At 41.4% G+C, this 22455-nt stretch overlaps 1 protein-coding gene across 1 annotated transcript; it reads left to right on the top strand.

The window, feature by feature from the left end:
* The first annotated feature begins 3315 nt into the window (after positions 1 to 3315).
* Positions 3316 to 21926, top strand: Shisal2b (shisa like 2B). The gene is made up of 3 exons (NM_029984.1): positions 3316 to 3686; positions 8763 to 8920; positions 21146 to 21926. The coding sequence occupies exons 1-3, from the start codon at positions 3496 to 3498 to the stop codon at positions 21271 to 21273; spliced, it is 477 nt and encodes a 158-aa protein (NP_084260.1). The 5' UTR covers positions 3316 to 3495; the 3' UTR covers positions 21274 to 21926.
* The last annotated feature ends 529 nt before the right edge of the window (positions 21927 to 22455 follow it).

Genomic DNA, 22455 nt, shown 5'->3' with positions numbered 1-22455 from the left:
TAGGGTCTTGAGCCTATGTATCTCAGGCAGCCTTGAAATCATGATCCTTAGTGCTAGAAGTGTAGACTCAGGTTGCTATGTCCAGTTGGTATTATTCTAAGCTGGTTTGAAGGCATGGTCTTGACACTGCCACTGAATCCTGTGTGTTAAAAAGCTGCTCTCTTGGCTTAAACTTTGGCTAATCCCTGCTGGCTAGAGTCTGGCAGCTGAGTGTTTTGTATTTTGTCTGTGTCTCAGGGACATGTGGGCGACGGTTGTTCCTGTGGAGCTCGTGTTAATGAGAATCTCCTGACCAATTCTGCTCTTCTCTCTTCTCCTTCTGGACTGAACATTCGTTGTCAGAGAGTTTATGCCAGAATGCTGTGTCATCCAAGAATGGGCTCTGGCAGTGTACACTCTCCTCATGCCATCGTGAAGGGCCCCACACTCTGTCCCCACACAATGCTCCATCTTATACTGAGCAAGCAGCCACATGTCAGCAGCTTGTGTGGTCTAACATTCCCTTCTTCAATGGAGCATGCCCATTGATCAAGGAGCATGTGATGGTTTGTATATGCTTAGCTCAGGGAGTGGCACTACTAGGAAGTGTGGCCTTGTTGGAGTAGGTGTGTCACTGTGGGTGTGGGCTTTAAGACCCTCATCCTAGCTGCCTGGAAGGAAGTCTTCTCCTAGCAGATTTCGGATGAAGATGTAGAAATCTCAGCTCCTCCTGCACCATGCCTGGATGCTGCCATGTTCCCATCTTGATGATAATGGACTGAACCTCTGAACCTGTAAGCCAGTCCCAATTAAATATTGTCCTTATAAGACTTGCCTTGGTCATGGTGTCTGTTCACAGCAGTAAAACCCTAACTAAGACAGCATTATTTTGTAATTTCAACACTCTCTCCTCTGGCTTTCCCCTGAAAACGTCCTGTGTGAGGCAGAAACGTTTTTATTGCAGCAACAGTGACCAGCTACTCATCAATGGAGCATTCTGGGAGTCCTTACTAATTGACTATGTTGTGTGAACATTATAGAGTGTATTTACACAAACTAAGGTTGTTATAATGTCATTAGGCAATAAAACTGCATGGGTGTCCCCCTGCCTCCTGTATATGTGGTTCATCATTGATTGCCATGTTGTTGTGTGGTGCCTGTCTGTAGTAGAAACCAATGTGAGGGTGTGGATGCGACTCAATGGGTAAAGTGTTTGCCTAGCATTCAGGAAGCTCTACATTCGATTCCCAGCATTAGATATCTATGCAAATAATACTAGATATGTATACAAATGGCATAGCAGTGCATGCCTGCCATCCCAACACTGGAGGGGGGGAGGTGAAGACAGGAGTTATCAGAAGGCCGAGGTTACCTTTGACAACATAGTAAGTTCAAGGCCCACTGAATCCAGTCTCGAAAATAAAATTATTTAAAGGCACATTTACTGGAAAGGGACATTTGCTCTTGAGTTCAGGGATCTCAAAAGAATGAAGGTGCAAGAAAGAGCTCAAACAAAAATCCACAAAGCCCTCAACATTTAGTCAAACCCTTGTTTGTTACTCCTCTCTGCCTCATTTTTCTCTTTTTTTGCCCACTACTTTCTTTTGCCTTCCTGTGCATGTGATAGAATTGTATTCCTATGAGAGAGACCAAGCCCAGACCTAACTAAATTGGGTCCAATCTCTGGCTGAGTCTGTGGAATGCTAGAAACCAGATTGAATTCCCAGCTCTAGACAAAAAAAAAGAAACAAAACCCACGACACAATGGGTCCTGGCCGTAGATATGGCGCACTGCAGGATGTGGCGTCTAAGTGGAAACAGGTGAAGGAAGCCTTGTGAGGCTCCTCCTACCCACCCTCCTCCGCCCTGTGACAAATGTAGCTGCTGAGCAGCATGGGTGAGATTCAGGTGGAGTCTGGTTGGTTCTGAGTTGAGAATGTGACGCTGAGAATCCAGGAAGCCATGGGGGGTATCAGAACATGGTTCCAGAGAGGAGAGAATTGGGTGAGAGGACAAATGACCTATAGTCTAGCTTCGAAGGTACAAGAATGTTCAGCTTAGTACTGATCTGTATACATAGGGGAGGAAGCTGTCTGAGGCTGGGGAAAGAAACATTGAAAAGAGTAGAGAGAATGGTCTTTAAAGTTCCTGCTTCTACGCTTTTTGGCTAAGATCAAGTAAAAAGTTCCGACAGATCTGGAGGTGGTGGGGTCTGCTGCCACTGGTAAACTGCGATTCTGAATGCATGGAGTAGAATATTCAGAAAGCATTGGTTTCTGTAGGGAAAAATGTAGTCCCCAGGCCCATGCTGGCCCCGCCTAACAAGGTTTAAAAACAAATTGGAAAGAATCAAACTGCTTCCAAGTAGCTGTGTCCCAGAGCATGGCTGGGAAATATTTATAAGACTAGAAAAATATCCAGCACACAAGTTCATGATGTCTGCCTTCCAATCAAGCCCCTGGCCAAAGGAAGGAAGCAGAATTTGAAAATGAACAGGTGGGTATGGGGGACTTTTGGTATAGCATTGGAAATGTAAATGAGCTAAATACCTAATAAAAAATGGAAAGAAAAAAAAAAAGAAAAGAAAATGAACAGTGCTCTGCCCTGGAAATTCTGCAGGCACTAGCTTCCAGTGAAAGCTATTGTTATTTTTGTTCTTATCCTCCCCCCCCCCCCCGCAGTATTGTTTGACTTGCTACAACAAGGACACATCGCTAATGTTATTTCAAAAGACTGGACAAATCGCTTAGGAAAATGAGAATCAACGGAAAAAGTGGTTTCTGCACTTCAGAAGTGACCGAAAGTCTTCCCCTTTCTGCTTCACTTTCTGGAAGCTTCTCACTTTCTTTTCCACCATCTCTTGCCTTTCCTCCCTTTTCCATGTAGTTTAGGTGAACATGGGGGTGCCACTGTATGTTTTTTTAAAACACCCACAGTTAATTTTTCTAAGAGAATGTTGTTACCTGACTTTGAACACCCTGTACTCTCACTAAAGCTAATCAGAGGCCCTTTTACTAGCCTGCTCCCCAACCTGGATTAGTAGTCCACCCAGGTAAAGCCTTTGCAAGCCAGACCCCATTTGCCATGTCACTGGGCAAACAAAGTGCCATGACACTTTGGCTGTACCTGTGTAAACTGCACCCAAGCCCACCTCTGCTGTTCCCTCTACAGAGATCCTTCTGATGTGAAGACTGCTACAGGTTGTGATGAAGAGAATGAAACTGGAAGGGAGTCCGTAGAGAGCAAAGAAAACAGTCGGAGTTCCGGAGAGGGAGAAGAGGCAGAGGGCTGGGCCATCAGAGAAAGGGACCACTCAGAGACCAGACCCAGCGGTGAGAGCAGAGAGCTCCGGCACCTCGTGGACAGCGGGAGGTAGAGCGGAGAGGGCTCAGAGGCTGAGTGCCAGGCACTTGGACCCCAAATCGCAGGAGGCGCCCAGGGTTGCCTGGGCTTGGGACGAGCGCAGTCCGAGCACACATCGCACGCACCTCGGGATCCTGAGCACGGCCGCCGGCGATGAGCCAGAGCAGCCGCCTGTGCTCGGGCTACTACAGCCTCAACCGCAGCTTCGTGGAGCCTTTCCAGTGCCCGCAGCGCGGCGATGGGGCCGCGCTGCTCTATTGCTGCGGCTTCGCAGACCTCAAGTACTGCTGCAGCGAGCCGGGCAGCTACTTCCCCTACAAGCACAGCTACATGTGGAGCCTCAGGTGGGCAGGGCAAGGCAGGGCAGGGCAGGGCAGGGCAGGGCAGGGCAGGGCAGGGCAGGGCTGGGCAGGGCTGGGCAGGGCAACCTCCTTCTAGACCCGGGAAAGTGACCAGTGAAAGACACAAAGCTGGAATCAGGGAAGTCTAGCTCCGGCTGGGTTCAGGTCCTCGTGCCAAGGCGCCAGATTTCTGAATGGTTTCTGCAGAGAACCCTGGAGACAAATGAGAACCCTGTATATATCCCAGGCTACCCCAGGGACCACTGCTTGTGAGATGAGCTGGAAACTCTACTAACAAGACTGGAGGTTTTAATTCCTCTTCAGGTATTTGTTGATATGGTACATTTGAATGGAAAGGACGCTTCTTTGGAACCCAGGTTGAGGTATTGGACCAATGGAGTACTTAGAGTCACTGGGCAGCTGGGGTCTCTCTCTCTCTCTCTCTCTCTCTCTCTCTCTCTCTCCCTCTCTCTCTCTCTGTGTGTGTGTGTGTGTGTGTTTGTGTGTTGGCTTGAGTAGGTGCTACATACAACTAGGCTTTACAACTTGCTCTTCTCAGCGGTTCGGACACTGACACTGCACAACCAGACTGAAGGGTCGAGCACGGAAGGAAGAGCTTGAGTTACTCTGCTTACACACAGTGTGTCCTTTCTAGACACCCTTCCCTCGCACCTGAACCATTTGACCATGGCTTGACGTCTGGTCACTTTTCAAAGACAAGCCTTTCTTGATTCTTTTTCCTACATTGTACCCCCACCCCCACCCCCCGCTTATTTCTGTTCAGACTTTATGCTTGTTTTCACATTGAAATGCTCCCTCTAGAAGACTGCAAACTTAGAAACTTTAAATTTGATTCTTTTCTTTTGTGTACAGAATGAATGGAATCTTAATATTATAGGAAAGAACTTAAACTCCTAACATAAATTGTGTGTGTGAGCGTGTGTGAGGGTGTGTGTGTGTGTGTGTGTGTGAGAGAGAGAGAGAGAGAGAGAGAGAGAGAGAGAGAGAGAGAGTGTGTGTGTGTGTGTAGAGGAGGGGGAGGCAGGGAGAGAGAGAATTAGCTAGCATGAGTTACTATCACATCACTTTCTCATTACAATCGAGAACTAGACACACATGTCAGATCAATAGCAAACAAAGTAGGACAAAGTTGGCAGAACATTATGTCAACTTATTTTGTCCTCAATAGATTATTTGGGGGAAGAAAGTGATGGACTGTCCTGTTATCTGGGCTTTTCTAGACACGCTCAGACAGTCATTCATCTGTGAGTGCTTGAAAGTGTTGATGAGGGTAGAATTAGTGCCAACTGAGCCTGGCAATGCCCAAATCAAACTCTATTGAAAATGGTGCCCAAGATCTTCAGATCTCTAGATGCCACAGTGACAAGCAGAAAGGGCCATTGAACATTCCTGAGGTTTTCGAGAACACAAAGGAGGGATCAGCCTTCTGGGGTCTATCTTCATCAGGACAAAACAGATAGTTAGTCCAGTGTCAGGGGAAATAGGAAAATCACTTTAACTGGGGGCATCAGTTGGCTACATTGAACCAGGGGTTCCTGTGAATTGCTGAGCTCTGGAAACGCCACAGGAGGATACATTTATGAGAGCTTCATTTCTCTTCTATTCTTTGCTCTTCGATCCTAATTTAAAATACTCCAACTGCGAAACATATTACAGAAGTCAGTAGCTTTGGAACTGAGATTCCACAGCTGCTAGAGACAGGCAGCCAGAGCTACCTTGAGGCGAGGGCAGGTGCTAAGTAGGAGAATGGCTATATGGATGTGCCGACAGCTTCTCACACTTTCTAACAGTGGAATGCTAGGAAGGACAATTCTCCCTTTCCAGTGTCTGCCCCATTCATTTCTTCCCTACTCTTCTAAAACCCTAAATTCAAAGAGTCTACTTCAGTAACCTTTTCCAGGTCTTAAGAAAATGAGGCTTATTTATCAGAACCATTCATGAATGGATGCTGAATAAGTATTTGTTGACATGACCAACTTAAGGGACTCCTGGATCTCCATCGTTACATGAAGGTCTTCAGGGACAAAGCAATGCTTCTGTAATATGGGGCCGTGGCGCTGCAGCAGTTAACATACCTTTGGAGTTTCCTCCACACTGTGGAGTCTTTTAAAACCTCGTGCATTAAACATTCATGATGTATACGCTCCGTTTCATTAGGTTAGCACATTTTAATTTACTAAGTCACTTTTTACTTTGAAAATTATTTTTCAGCAACTGGGATTCTCATTTCAGGGATCTGTCCACATGCCTCATCTCTCTGCTTTATGCACAAAAATCATAGATTGCATTCGTGCATGTCTGTGTATAGGAAAGTGATCCTAACCCTCCTGGATACCGTCTTCAGAACGCAAGGTGCAAGGGCTTTTTCCTCTAATCCTATTAGAGCAAAGGACAGCCAGCATAGTAGCCTCCAGGTTCAAATATATAACTCTGTTTCGATTCTGCCATACAATTCCCCAGTCTTCCCTATATGCAGGGATGTCTGGGACAGTTAATAAATCAAGCGTGAGAATTTGGAACTTTGTATCCATGTTGTCTGCAGCTCAGGAGACAAGCTCTTGTGTGCAAGCCTGTTTTATTGCATCAGATCAATTGAGAATGGAGTAAACAGCCTGTCGCCTTCAATACTGTTCCTTCTCCCAAGGCAGTGGCACTCCTAGTGTCCCCAGTCAAACTCCCCCTTTTCCTTTTGCTAAAGTCAAGCTTGCTAGGGCCTGATCCCTGAGAGAAAGCAGAAGCCTGAAGACAAGCCAGGAAGATAATGAAGACGGAGATCATTATTTCTCAGTGATGTGCATTCCAAATTGCTACAGGCAGATCAATCATAAGTTAATTAGTATTTACTTTCATCTGTTGAATATTTTCTATAAACTAAACACTTAAAGTGTTCACAACCGGCTGAAATCTGCTCTTGAATAGCCTAACATCTAATTATGGCTGTTTACACATGACTCGAGAGACACAAGTCTGCGTACAGTTCAGCACAATGCTGCTTTTTCAAATCCCCTCTCTTGCTTGATAGTACTAAGTGCACACGTTTATAAAAACGTATACTTATACTTTAGTGTCTAGCCATATGTATAACCACATATTGAATGATTACAAAGGTGATGCAGGGGAGATGACAGTTGAGGACACATTTGACCGTTGGAGGAAGGGACATGGGCTTCTTTTCTGGTGCTAGGCAGGAAAATCTCAGACTTGAATTTCAGATGCATTCTGAAACCAGTTTTCTTTTAACTAAACTCTCTTCTCTTATGCAATGGTTGTAGCTTTGTATATCGTCAAGTCCTGCCTGGCCATGGAAGAGATAAGGTGACATGGTTCCTATCCCTGGAGCAGAGTCACCAAGGCATGGGCCTCCATGAGTGTTGATGGTTGCTAGGCATGAGGCTTGTTTGTATAATAATGAACATGACTTACATTATGTTCCTCCTTTAGGAATATTCTCCCTGCAAAGATTATTGAGGAACGTTCTTCTCTCTGCTAAATTTAATTAGTCCATGATAGTCAGAGACAGCATGAGTCCAAGAGGAAAGGGTATGTCTGATGTCCGCCACAAAAGTAGTAAATGATGAGATGTTCAAGACAACCCTTAAGGCTGTGGGAAAGAACCCTGAAAACATGAATTAAAAAATATATAAACAGAACTTCTCAACTCTGCAAAATATAAGGATGCAGGATGAATTATATGAGGAGCGTCATGGACCTAAAAAAACAGAGACAGCCACACTATGAGCCAGTTTGTCAGAAAGATACTAAGGAAAGATTTGGGGAGTGGAGATTATGGGGCAAGATCCCACACAGCTAAGTTTATTGTTTGTGCAAAAGTTGCCAGATTCCTGAGTTCAAGGTCAGCCTGGGACAGAACTAGTTTAGGCTCAGGATGGTGGGAATGATGATCTCAGAGCCAGACCCCATCCGACTAGCTTATTGTCTGTGTTTACAAAATTAGGCAGACCTCTGAATTTACTGTTACATTTTTTAAAAATGTACTTGTCTTTTTCTAAGAATCAAGGGGCTAAGGCCATAAAATGCTGATAATCAAAAGGGAAATTGGGGTGGTTGATTGAATTGATATGTAAATAAAAGACTGGGCTATGATCTTTGAGAGCTGAGCTATCTTTTTTTAATTAGATATTTTCTTTATTTACATTTCAAATGTTATCCCCTTTCCTAGTTTTTCCTCTGAAAATCCCCTATCCCCTCCCTCTGCTCCCCAACCCACCCACTCCCATTCCTGGTCCTGGCATGCCCTATCCTGGGGCATAGAACCTTCACAGGACCAAGAGCCTCTCCTCCTATTGATGACCAACTAGGCCATCCACTGCTACATATGTAGCTAGAGCCACAAGTTCCACCATGAGTTTGTCTTTGATTGGTGGTATAGTTCCAAGGAGCTCTAGGGGTATTGGTTAGCTCATATTGATGTTCCTCCTATGGGGCTTCAGTCCCCTTCAGAGAGCTGAGCTATCTTGATGAGCTGTCCGGAGAGCCAGCAGGAGCAGAACACAAGGCTGTCAGTTTGTACCACATAATTGACTTTGAGTCATTCTTTTCATGACTCCCAAACACCCTTTCCTTAGAACCCCTCTCTAAGCTGAGGCAGTTCCTTGGCAGTATATTAATAAGTGGTGTCTTTCATATATATCTCTAAAAGAAAAGTTTTATATTTCTGTTATATGTGTTTCCCGACTCTTACAGAAGGAAGTATTTTCCTGTTTATCTTTTGCTTGCAAAATTGATCTTTCTAAGGTGTGGTATTTATGATTAACTTGATTCATTGGTCTGAGATATTTACGAAGTTCTTAAAGACTCACGTGACCTTTGTCCTATCTCATAGATATCACACTGATATTAGCATACAAATTTTAAAGATTCTTAAATACTCTAAACAAAATGTATCAAGAATTCAAGATGAAAATTTCGATCATGCATAGTTTATGGTAGGACAGAATTTGATTATGAATTAATGAGAACAAGAATGAACAGCGAATTCTTTGTTCCAGTTTGAGTGCGTGGCAGTTTGGATGACATGACTTCTTTCTGTTTCCCCAGTATTGGTGCTCTGGTTGGATTGGGAATCGCTGCCCTTGTCTTACTTGCCTTTGTCATCAGTGTCTGTGTCCTCTGCTACTTATTTCTGTACACAAAACCTCAAAGATTAGACAATGGCCTTAAACTTCAGCACCTAGAGACATCTTCTACCCTAGAAGGTAAGCTGAATCTGTTATTTGTAGTTAACTACCTGTACCATAGCCAAAAGAATAACTCTAAGCTGGGCAACAGGTCACACTGTTCAAAATGAATGTTGCTTAAAGATTCACCTTACAATGTATCCTCAAAAGAATTCACATTGAATCAGTTTTTTTCTTTAAGTGACAGGATATTTTCGGGAAATAGTGTTCAATGGAAACTAGCAGAGTATAAATGCCCTCAGGGACAGAGAGTCAGTGGGCCAGAAAATCTGATTTCATATATGTAATTCCGGTTTACTTATCAATACTTAATCCTCTTGTAACATGAAAGTTTGATGTTCTTGTGGAACCAAGGAAGTCAAATACACAAAACAACAAAACTCCTAACAGGATGCTCTTGGTATCTTATTCTGGACTGGTCAGTCAATTGTCCAACTGGCACCTAGTGTGAAGAATCAAGGGGGAATCTAAAAGAATTCAGGGGTGCTCAAAAAAAAATCTGAAAAACTAATAGAATGTTCTCTGCTGTTGAGTAGCCTATAAACTAGTTAATGCTATTGGTGTATGTATATGTGTACAGTGTAACTATAAAGTAGAAAGACATTTTTAGGCATAATTTATACAGAGATTCCTCTGTGTCTCCTTATTGCCTCATTTATAAAGTAGTATACAGATATAGTTATTGTCATTATAAACTATCAAAATTTTGTGGAAGCTGATTTCCATTAGGGTATTAGGAAACACTAATCTTAAATGTTGACGTGTGTATTCAGAATATATATTAAAGAACATGTAGGTATATATATATATATATATATATATATATATATGTATATATATATATATATATATATACACACACACACACACACATAGGACCTATGTTGCCATTTTTAGAATAGCATAGAGTGTTTATTGCTCCCATTTAAAAAGAAAAGGAAAATTTTTTTAAAATTATTTTAGCTGAAGATAGATTCTGTCATGTTTATGAAGTCCCTGCCTTGTGATCTTGTCAAATATGTCACCCTCACCAAGTGCCTGAATTAGATCGAGTCTCCTCTGGGGAGAAAGAAGAATCCTCCCCAGCCATGGTACGGCAAGATTCCCTCTGGAGTTCTCTTCCCAAAGTACTGGGATCAAGGGGCCAAATTGACAGGCTCAGAGCTGAATTTAGTCCAGGCAACTTTGATCCAGTTTCTCCATGAGCACAATCATGTGATTGATTGGTGGTTATCACATAATTAGACTGTAAAGCTAAGTATTGTCTCATTTGCTTAGATGATTTTAAACCACGGTTCGATTTTTTTCGATGTCCAAGAATCACCTAAGGACCTTGTTACCGACGCAGCTTCTCTGCCCCTCGACCCTCCTCTCCTTCTGCTCCTGCCTACTGTCCACAAAGCAGTCCTAGTGAGCCTGTGTCTTAGTCAGGGTTTCTATTCTTGCACAAACTTCATGACCAAGAAGCAAGTTGGGGAGGAAAGGGTTTATTTAGCTTACACTTCCACACTGCTGTTATTACCAAAGGAAGTCAGGACTGGAACTCAAGCAGTTCAGGAAGCAGGAGCTGATGCAGAGGCCATGGAGGGATGTTTCTTACTGGCTTGCTTCCCCTGGCTTGCTCAGCCCGCTCTCTTATAGAACCCAAGACTACCAGCCCAGAGATGGCACACCCATAAGGGGATCTCCCCCCTGGATCACTAATTGAGAAAATGCCCCACAGCTGGATCTCATGGAGGCATTTCCCCAACTGAAGCTCCTTTCTCTGTGATAACTCCAGCTGTGTCAAGTTGACACAAAACTAGCCAGTACAGCCTGTTAAAATCTAAGTCACCCTTCAAATTCAAATGTTTCCCCAGCCCTCTCAACTGATAGAACTCTTTGCAGTGGCCTTTTGTGGTCTACCCTCTAGGTCTTTTTTTTTCCTAATCTCCTTTGGCAACTGACCTCGGCCCCTTTGCCATTCTTTAAGCTTCTCAGTCAGGGCCCAGGTGCACGCTACCACCATTTCCTCAGACTGCTTTGTGACTTAGAGTGTTACCACCAACATGCAATGCAGTTGACTTAACTAGTATCTAGTTACTTATCTCTCTGTTATCTATAACTTTTCTACACTCTGACTAAAACCTGAGTTCCAGTAAAGTAATTTTTTTTGTCACATTCATTCACTGTGATATGTCTGATGATTATAATGCTCAAACATTTCTGGATTAAATTAACGTGACTAGTCCTACATCTTTACTGATCTCAGGAATATATTTCGTGAAACACAGATCAGGTCTAGTCACTGCTGCAGTCATCCAGTGTGCATTGAGTGTGTCTTCTATGTAATACTCTGTGATAAATAAAAGCGGTTACTTTTTCTGGTTTAGCTCAAGGAAAATTGCAAAACTCCGTTTCATGTTTGCTCTGTGAATCCAGAAGCAGAATTACTAGCATGCCAATTCAGATTTGGCTTTTTTTTTTTTTTTGCTATTTAGTGGACAAAGACTTTTAATGCAGTTAAAAGTTAATGCAGTTAACTTAAATAAAGTTAGATGAGACTGCCTTCTTGCAATGAAATATCCCCACTTTGTTCTTCACAAAAATATATGTGCCAGGGTAGGAAAGTTAATTTAATATACCTGTCCTGAGTCTGATATGTATACACACACACACACACACACACACACATATATATATATATATACACATACATACTATATATTAGAAAACAGCATATAGAATGTAAAGTAACCAGTTCCTTATTGTTGCTTTCAAAGGAGGTATTTTGGTTCTGTGGATTGATTTTTTTTTTTTAATCACAATTCAGGGCACAAAATAAGTAATCTATATGCTGTTGGAAATGGGTTCCTCCTGAACCCTTTGAAGTGAAAATTAATCATTATTCACTTTGTTAAATATTAGTGTTCCATTTCAGTGTTTCCACCACCTAACAAGTGATACCTTATTCAAGCTACGGGAAAGACAAGCTAAAAATATTATTACATTTAAAGAGAGTGTTAAGGATTGTAGACATAGGAATTGTTTCCATGGTTAATTAGGTGTGTAATTTGTACATCTGAGGAAAGTTGATTTCACCCATTAGATCCCTTTCTTTCAACATTATCTCTTAAAAATTCATCTCACATTATTTTAATTTCTTAAAATTATTTATTTTCTGAGATTAAAATTATGTAATTTCCCCTTCCCTTTCCTCCCACTACTCCTCCTTGCTCCCTTTCAAACTCATGTCCTCTTTCTTCATTGATTGTTCTCACAATGTTGTAATACACACACACACATGCTTGCATGCACACTCCTAAATATTTAAGTATAACCAGCTCAGTCTGTATAATGTTACATGTATGTATGTTTTCAGGGCTGGACATTTGGCATTAGATAACCAATTGGTGTGTTCTTCCCTGGAGAAGATCATTTAGATTAATTTTCACAATGGAGATTGTTTTCATTACAGGCAATTTGAATGGGTAGGAGGGAGTGTGTTCTTAATCATGTTACAATGGATATAGGGTTCTGAGTCTTTTCTGTAGATGATGTCGGTGTAGGTCTAAAATAGGCTAATTACAGATTACTGCAGGGATTTTTCCTATTCCATTGTATTTCAAATTTAGTTGTTTTTGTTTTGTTTTGTTTGTTTTGTTTTGTTTTGTTTTGTTTTTCGAGACAGGGTTTCTCTGTATAGCCTTGGCTGTCCTGGAACTCACTCTGTAGACCAGGCTGGCCTCTAACTCAGAAATCCGCCTGTCTATGCCTCCCAAGTGCTGGGATTAAAGGCGTGTGCCACCACTGCCTGGCTGTATTTCAATTTTAAAGGTATACACCTTAGGGTTTTACAGCCTTTGAAACTGATCTTAGAAAGGCAGGTAGGTCTCTTCTGGCCGTGGCTGCAGATGTTAATGGCATAAACTTTGCTGCCCATGCTGTACAGAGCTCCTCTTGCTGAGCAACTGATGGACTTTTAAGTTGTATCTTGTGGCTGCTCTCTTCTTTTAACACATTTATGTTTTGGGGTTGTGCACATTTCAAATCGAAGTATTTGGAAGAGCACTGTGGCTTGTATTGCTTTTGCCTCAGACAGGAAGTTCCCAAGCAAAAGATGGCTGTGTGCAGACAGTCCTAAGGGTGAGGGCTCATCCAACGCTGTGGGAGAATAATCATGGTTAATGGTGGCACAGTCAGAGACGATGCCCGTAGGTCTCCACGTTTCAAATGTTTCCATAGTGAGGTTCTTCCGGGCATATCAGAGATGAAGTCAAGACTTCAGCATTCTCAGGACTACAGTGGGAAAGGTCTGCCGTAAGCCTTGTGAGCTTCCACACTGAATTCTCTCTCATTTTGCTTTTAAATGTGATGGGAATTTTCAACTGACTGCATAGTGTGATGTGTATTCTGCTCTGATAATGACAACTGTGACCCACATCCAAGTAAAACTGCTGCTTCAGGAAGATAAAGCAAAACCCCCAGAGGCTCTGAGCGGGTCCCAGGAGGTGGGGGATGATCAATGTCAGGGACTCAAGAGAAGTGGTGTCCTGATGAAAATTAGAAAGTCACTGTTAGAAAAATGACTAGGGAGAAATAATAAAATGGAATAGGAACAAAAAAACCACCCTCAAGCTGGAACTTGGTGCTTGACTGGGAAAGGTGGAAAGTAGAAATGAAAAGGAATAGGTAAATTGGCAGTATGACACAGCTACCTAGGTGAAAAACAAAACTGTGTATACAATACAGAGAAAGTAAATTGGAAACAAAATCACAGAATCATTTACTGTGCCCATGTGCAAATTGAGTCTTTGACTTGAAATGGTCCTGTGTTTCTTCTTAGAAGATGCTCTCTCAGTTCCTCAGAAGGAAAGGTTTTTCTCTCTGCTCATGTTCATTGTAGAAACACTGAAAATACTGAGAGACGGATGCTCTCAGCACAAGAGTGGAAGATGTCAGCACTGCGGTCTGTATCCTGCAGGGAGATCTTTCTATATATCCATATATCACATAAAGCAAATTGGGAAGCAGGGGGTGTGGCAGCCTTTGTCTGTGATCCCAGCACTCAGAAGGGTAAGGCAGGATTGGCATAAGTTTGAGGCAAGCCTAGGTTATATATATAGTGGGGATATGTCTGTCTGTCCGTCTGTCTGTCTATCATCTGTCTGTCTTATCTATCTAGCATCTGTCTGTTTGTTTAGCATCTGTCTGTCTGCCTATCTCTGTCCTTCCTGCTCCCTTCTCCCTGTCTCTTTTAAGAAAACAAAACAGAATCGCTGTCTTTCTTTGCCAATGAATGAGCTCTCTGTCATCATTTAACCCATTTCTTACTTCACACCGTGCTGTGGCTTTTACTGTTGGTATCATTTCGCTCTCAGAGAGAAGAGCTGCGAGGAGTCTATGAAGCATTTGTATATCTCTCGGCAGGTTAACTGAGTCTTTTCACTCTTGCTTCATTGGTTCTATCGCTGGTACTTTCTGCATGTTCTCTGAATGGCATGACTTTTAAACTATAAAACCCATAGCACTTCCTAAGAACAAAAGATCCTTCCTCTTGTGTGAACCCTGTCCACATGTCCAAGCTAGCCACCACAACACTCATGCAGCAACATACACTCTGGGGTATATATTAATGTTTCCCAATCTCCAGAGTTAATTTTTCTAATCATGGATCTGGCCCAGAATTACATTTTTATAGTTTTATTTCTTCTTTTCTTAATCCTAATTCTCAGCCTTTCTTTTTCTTTTATGATCCTGGCAGTTTTGAAGAGAAAAAGCCAGCTATTTTGTGCAGTGTTCCTCGATTTCTATTTGTCTGTTTTCTCTTTTACAAGAACACACAAAAGTTATAGTATCAAAGTACCCCAGGCAGCAGACATTTTAGTTGGCCTGGTTATTAGTGCTATTAACTTGATTGCAGTGAGCTATCTGAAACCATGAAAATATTCTTTTCTTCTGTAAATTCTCACCCAGCCACTGATTTTTTTTGACAACTGTTATTATGATATTTGTAAATGACAATTTCCCAACCTCTAACGGCTTTAAAATTTATTTCACTGCTCTGCTGTTTATCTTAGTCCTTTGTGTCACTGAGACAAAGTAGTTTAGACTGTAAAATTTGTAAAGAAAAGAAGTTACTTTTTACAATTCCAGAGGCTGGGAAGTCTAAGATTAAGACGGCCGTGGATTTGGCACTGGGTGAGAGATGCTGTCTGCTTCTGAAATGGTAATGCCATGATGCTGAGTCTCCTTGTGGAGCAAGGAGAGAGTGGGCAAGAAGCAGCTAGCTAGTTCCCTCCACCCTTTCTGTAGGAATGCTAACTCCACCCAGAAGGTGAGAACTCTTATGGTCTAACCACATCCTAAGCTCCTCAACTCTACTATAACTTTTCAGTTTAATTTCATTTGACTTTTAGAGGAACACATGAACTCTAACCATAGGATCGGGATTGTCTATTCATTATAATCTCAGTATGGTCTCTTGGATTTTAAAACATTATTATGACTGTTTATTCTGATCCATGAATGATCTTATAATGGTGAGTGGACAATTTTTAATTTTTAATTTTTTTATGAGTATATATGTGTTTGTGTGTGCAGTGTATGTGCATTGCATACAGAAGCCAGGAGAAGACATCTTCTGTGTCCATCCTGCTGCATCTGGGTCTGCGTTACTTCCTTGGATAATGGTGTATCACTGATGCTACAGTTAGGCAGCATGTTGGCCAGGAGGCTCAGTTCCATCCTTTCCAGTGCTGAGAGCACAAGCATATGCAGGACCTTGGCGTACATGAACACTGGGATCCAAACTCACATCCTTATGATTGCATAGGAAGCACTCCTGCTACTAAGCCATCTCTCTTTCCACTGAGCAAACTCTCTTAAACTGTATCCAATGCCCACTTGAGATTTGCTCATCACTTTGGGAGCACCTTTTTGTTCCCCTCCAGGAAACACACACACACACACACACACACACACACACACACACACTCACAATTTCACTTAGTAACAATGTTTAGAAATCAAGTATAGATTACAGTAAAAACAATCTAAGCGTATCCTTGACTAGCTTACCAATAAGTGAGACTCAGGTTGTGGTTATTTTGTTGGGCTTTGACAATTCCTGGGGTGGGGGTGGTCACCCCTAATCTACTCTTCTAAATGCAGGCCAGGCTACCTTCCCAGGTGTACCCCAGATACTTGCTGTTTCTCCTGGCCATGTGCTCATGGTTTCTCTCCCCGAATGGCAGCTTACTCCTCCCTCCCCTTCCACCTGACCCTCCTCTTTCAACCAGGTCACTTTAAACTCACCTACCTCTAATCTCTCCAGTAATTTGGCTATAACCAATTTTATTTAACCAATAGTTTTAAATCAAGGAACAAGGTTTGCACAACAAAAGCCTAGACTTTCAGGTATAGAATTTAGCATTATAATACATAGCATCCGACCTAACATCAACAGTGGATACACCATATTTAATTAAGTTACTTCCACTTACTAACTTCCACTTCCACCATTATCTTACAGATACATTGAACACATAAATATTTTGCTTAGCATAAATCCTTAGCAGAAACCCCTACTCTGAGTGCTCACACATATCAAAAGCTGTGGGTATATTTACTACCTACCCTCCAGAAAAATTACTACTCATATTTACTTATTTTTCCACAATCTTTGTGTCCTTTGGGATTATTATTTAAAAGTATCTATTTTAATAATGCCATAAAAAATAGTATTTTTTCAAATCTATCTAATCAGATGTTCTTACTATTATTTTTTTGTAGTGTACTATTTACTTTTTATACATTTTCTATGAGGGTATTCATTTTTTCATAGACTGCAGGTTTTTTCCTACTGTTTTTATATTCTTAAACCTTTCATAACTTTCTAGAAGTGAAGTAAAAAAAAATCTGCCTTTTTTATTTTCCAGATGAGTCAGTTGTCCAATATCTATTAGTTAATCTATCTTTCTATTGTCAACCTAAATAGTCGTTTGTCACAAATTGTTACTAAGGTCTGTTTTTAGACTGTGTTCTGTTCAGTTATTCATTCTGATTCTTCTTGTTGTGATAGACTTTAAAGTTACTGCTGTTACATTATTTTAACATCAAGGCCCTGTCTCCTTCTTACCATTAAGCTTCTTTTAAGAACATCTTGGCCTTTTGTGTGTAATGCTTCTTAAGTTTCCAAATGCACTTTTGAATCACACTCTTAAAATTTTTACAACAATCAAGTGATATTTTGATGGTTTTATAGTAAATTTATAGATAACTTTGGGAGCCACTTTACTAAATACTTAATACTCAGAAAAAAATGCTGAAAACTCATTAAATTGTACTGCTGACTCTACTTGGCAGTATTTTATTTCACAAAAGCTTTTAAAGAATTCATTGTGGTAGTCATAGAAAATAGAATAATTTAGATACACTATTATAAAAAGCTACTCACTCATGGAGTCTCTTGGAAAGAGACTCAATTGATGAGGAACTTCTTTGATCAGGTTGGCCTGCAGACATGTCTCTGAGAAACTGTCTTGGTTATTGATGGCTGTGGGAGGGCCCAGCCCACTGTTGGTGGCACCATTCCTAGGCAGGTCAGCCTGGGCAAGTGAGATAGTGGTGCATGAGTCAGTGAGTGAGCCAGCGAGCAGCCTTACTCCACGGATTCTGCCTTGAGTTCCTACACTGACTTCCCTCAGTGATGAAACTGTAAGTATGAACCAAATAAATCCTTTTATTCTCAAGTTGCCTTTGATCAGGTCAGTTGTTGTTTACCACAGCAACAGAAAACAAAGTAGGTCAGTAGGTCAAGGCACTGGCTGCTGAGCCTGAGGACCTGAGTTAGATCTCAGAATACACACAGTGGGAGGAGAGACACATCTCCCACAAGTTTGCCTCTAAATACACACACACACACACACACACACACACACACACACACACACACACACTCACTCACTCACAAATGTAAATTTAAAAGAATATTTAAGCTTCTCCTGGGTTCTAAAAAGGATCTTTCAATTTAAAACATCAATGAGAGAGTTCCTAAGGATGATTTAGTTAGAACGTAGAGAACCAAATTACTTAACAGACAGTACGACACGGCATTGGTGAGTGCTAAATGTGCCCTTTAGAGTACAAGGTCAAGCAGCCAAAGCTGAAGCCAGAAACAGGAAGCAAAACAGAAGTCAGTCTTTCATCCTTACATACTCACAGATTTAGTAGAGATTAGCCAGGCTTGGCTGCACATGCCTTTAATCCCTGGACACTGAGGCAGGAGGAGCCTAAATTCCAGGCCCAAGCCAGCCTAAGTCATAGTGAGACTGTTTCAAAAATCAAAACAAACACCACCACAAAACAACAACAAAACGAGTCGGGCAGTGGTGGTGCACGCCTTTAATCCTGGCACTTGGGAGGCAGAGGCAGGCAGATCTCTGAGTTTGAGGCCAACCTGGTCTTCAGAGTGAGTTCCAGGATAACCCAGGCCACACAGGGAAACCCTGTTTCAAAAAAAAAAAAAAAAAAATACCAAAAAGAGAAGAGAAAAACAACAACAACATGACTTTGAGTGTAGATTCAAAGATTGTTTCCCAAAGCTATCCAGCTAGGTCAGCAGCTGGAAGCTGCTTAGGGCTCCAGGGTGGCAGGGCAGATGCTAAGTTATATTAAGCAGGATTGATAACAGCAAGAAAGCTCCATCACAATTCTGCCTGGTGTGGTGTGGCCAGGAGACAAAGACCTGTGACTCTATTTTCCTGTTTTGAGATGGCTGTCAAGACTCAATTTCACCAATACACGGTAAGTTTGACCCCGAGGGCCAGTTCTGAAGTAAACACAAGTTTAGCTGTTATCAGAGCAAGCAGGTTAGCATAGCTGCAAAAAGAGCAGGTATAATTTTGTTTGGTAAACTGGGTTTAACTTGGCTAAAGGCCAAAAGTTTTAAGTGCCAGCCTATCATGTCCAGGATTAAAGGAAGGCTAAGATGCACATATAATGTCCAGACTAAAATAAAGTGAGGATGCTCACACGAAAGCTCAGTGCAAAGGACTGAAGGGAAGAACTGTGCTGGTGGATGTTGGCAATTTGTAGTCAACTAAAGAAACTGGAATTAATAAGAAAACCTCTCTGTGCGTAGCAAATCCTCCGCACGTCAATGGCATTACAGATTTCTTACTTAAAATCAAAGCCGTGTCGTAGCTATGTGATAGAAGGTTTTATCCCTACTTGGCTGGATAAGAAATTTGTTTCTATGATAGGAACACTAGGAAAAGCAGGTTTTCTGAGGCGAGGGCTTCTCTTAAAAATGGTCCCCACGGGACGTTAGGGGACTCTGCCCTCACTGGGGCTCTACCCATTGTCATCTATATCTCCAATTACTTTAACCTTGCTGGAGGGAATCCAGTGAAAGTGTTTTTGGGCTCCCCCCACCCCCCAATCCCAGATTCTGTATCGTTCATCAGGTGTTTACAACCAATGTTTTCTCATTTGAATAGGAAATTGCTGTGTTAGGGGTAATCACTTCGGTTTTCAAAGCCAACCTAGGAAATAGTCTTGATAAGCTAACGCCTTTGGAAGGATCTGAAAGCCAAGTAGGTAATGAGCCAGGGCTGGCAAGGCAGGGCTCTCACAGAGCTGTGGACAGACACAGAATTTTTAACACTGGAATGTATTTTCATAGCTTGTACAAGTCAGAAAGCGGTAGGCAGTTTCCATGAATTCTTCCAGCGTTTGCCACAGATGTGTATAATGGAAATGAAAGCTGCCAGAATAGAGACAACTCCAAGCATCCAAATGGCTAGGTTAGCAAATAACACCCTGAGGTTCCCCTTTGCTGTAAAGAACACAAAACACAGCTCTCTGTGCGGAAGCAGAGAGAGGTCTTGAGAGTTTAATTCAAATATTATAAGTGGAAGTATGTGAGCATCGCAGGAGTCAATAAATCAACATTGGGTTTGAAGTTTTCAGATGGCTCCCCCCCCCCATTGAAACCTTTGCATTCTAAATAAACGCTGTATAAGATACAAGCACAGTAACAACCTACAGAAGGACAATCCACTTCTTCCTTTGTTAGTTTAAGGGCTAGTGAGGGAAGACGCACATTCCCCAGCCCTGCCTTAGAATGGACTTATATGCAGTGTGTGAACTGGACTGTGGAATGAATGTGTTCTTTAAAGCCCTTCCCACTTCCTCTCTTTAAGTTTAGTATCACAACTACAAGTTCGAAAGGCCAAATACCCTTTGTGAATTCAACAATGTATAAGACAGGATACATAAGAAGGGATAAAATCATTTAAGAAACATGAACTAATTGAATGGCTAAATTAAAGAAATAATAATACTTATTTTAGGACAATATAAGTACTTAAAATATCAATTGAGTAATAATGTAAAATATTAATAAATTGATCCATTAATAAGCACAGTAGGTAGTGTTTAAAACTCTATCATGACACATATTAATTGGATATGATAACACATGGAGACAAGAAATATATTCCACTATAGGATTGAAGGAGCTGAAGAGGTTTGCAACCTCATAGGAAGAACAACAATATCAACCAACCGTACCCCACAGAGCTACCAGGGATTGAGCCAACAACTGCATATGAAGCAGAGGATGTCCTTGTCTGGTATTAACGGGATGAGAGGCCCTTGGTCCTGTGAAGGCTCATGTCCCAGTGTAGGGGAATGCCAGGATGATGAGTCAGGAGTGAGTGGATGGGTGGGTGAGCACGATCATAGAAGCAGAGGGAGGGGGATGAGATGAGGGGTTTATGGAGGGGAGTCTGGGAAAAAGGATGACATTTGAAATGTAAATAAAGAAAGTATCCAATAAAAAAACCAAATAGAAAACCTCACATCTAAATTGCTTATGGTGGCAAAGCCTTCAGTGTCTTAAAATTATTATGATTAGCTTTAATGCAGTCTACTTACTAGTTATATGTAGAGTAGGGAGTCACACTTTGAGTGACCCTGAAATTGTTAACACCTTGTGAAATGTGTGCTTTCTCACAGAGGCCTGAAGAAAGAGTATGGCAATGAAATTTGTACCCCTGTGATGGAATATCTCCTTTCACTTTCAGAATGCATGGCTCAAAATCATCCTGAATGGATTTGGTTTTCACTCATCTATATAACATTTTCAGGACGTCCTATTTTCCATACTATTATAACAATTCAAGCACAAACTTTGAAAAGACAAATTTTATGTCGTAAGTTTGATTAATTATTTCATTTGGTCTTGTGTATTTCCAGGCAACATAAACAGAAAAGCCAAAGGCCTCAATGCAGTATCAAATTCAACAAATGAGACCTTCTATGAAGCTGACGATGGGACTCAAGAGAAAACAATGGATATAACACAAATCAATATTGCCTGTTAGTTAAAATCCCTGTTTTGAAAGTTTATCTGAGAGAGGGAGCATTAAGAATAAAGAATGAAAAAAAATACAAAAAAGTTAAATAAAAATAAAGAATGCATTTTATTTGTGGATTTGTTTTGTTTGTTATGTTTTTTGTTGTTGTTGTCATTTTAAATATAGACTTTATATACATGGCCTTGCTCATCCTGGAACTCACTATGCAGACTGGGCCTCCTGAGTGCTGAGGTTTAAGGTCTGGGCCACCACATTTGTCAAGAACACATTTTAGATCAGCTGCTAACATCACTTTCCCAAAATCTGTCACTCACAAAGCAAGGCCAGCTGCAGTTTTAGTGAATTCATTTATTAGACACTCACTAAGGTGCTGTTGTTTATGGGTAGAAGTTTACTGTGTCAAGTTTCTGTACAACATGAAGCTACGCTTTTCTATCAAAATGAGTTCAGCAACGATGGAGAGACAAACCAATCACAGTGAAGCGCAATACGTGGGTTTGTTTCATTACCAACCTTTCACAATCATTTAATACAGGATGCTACTGTTAATTCCGGGAAAGCAAACCTGGTGGCGGGTCTTGTCTCAAGTCTCTTAGAAATCAATGTTTCTGAGAATTTGTGTATGTGTGCAGCAAAAATAAATTACCTTCATAAAAGTTACTTTTCAATGACAAATGTATCACTGAATTATCTGTGCAATGGGTACTTGCTGTATTTCATATAATAGACAAATCCCCTGTCAATACTTACCCTGAAGAATGTCTGTAATGAAAGATATAAAAGAAATCTGAATGTCACCAGCAGACTCAGCTGGCCCCTTGGACACACTCCCTGCTCTGGTTGCTTATCTCTGGGTTAACATCATGGAGGTTAGGTACTCCCTGTCTTGGGTTATCTCGTGCTTCTCTCTGTAACTTACAAGCAGCAGGTGCCTCATCAATTGACACAAAATATTAAAAGCAAGAAGGCAAATCAGCCTTCTTGTGGCTCAGCTGATATGCCGAGAAACATATTCCAAATGACTGACTTAGCTATCATAAGTACTCAGTGTAGTTCCATCTAATGCTACCAGAGAGCACAGTGATAGTCAACCTGTGTCGTGACCCCACTGCAGGACAAATGACCTTTCACAGTGGTTACCTAAGGCCACCCACCAGGAAACACAGATATTTACATCACAATTCATAA

Source organism: Mus musculus, chromosome 13 (genome assembly GCF_000001635.26).
Source record: "Mus musculus strain C57BL/6J chromosome 13, GRCm38.p6 C57BL/6J".
Lineage (NCBI taxonomy): Eukaryota > Metazoa > Chordata > Mammalia > Rodentia > Muridae > Mus > Mus musculus.
The sequence above is the reverse complement of the archived record's forward strand: the minus strand, read 5'-3'. Positions and strand labels throughout refer to the sequence as shown.

Bases quoted from the DNA above. Each gene is read 5' to 3' on its own strand.
- Shisal2b (NM_029984.1), top strand. From the start codon at position 3,496: ATGAGCCAGAGCAGCCGCCTGTGCTCGGGCTACTACAGCCTCAACCGC. The intron at 3,687-8,762 runs GTGGGCAGGGCA...CTGTTTCCCCAG, and splicing joins AGCTACATGTGGAGCCTCAG to TATTGGTGCTCTGGTTGGAT. The intron at 8,921-21,145 runs GTAAGCTGAATC...GTGTATTTCCAG, and splicing joins GACATCTTCTACCCTAGAAG to GCAACATAAACAGAAAAGCC.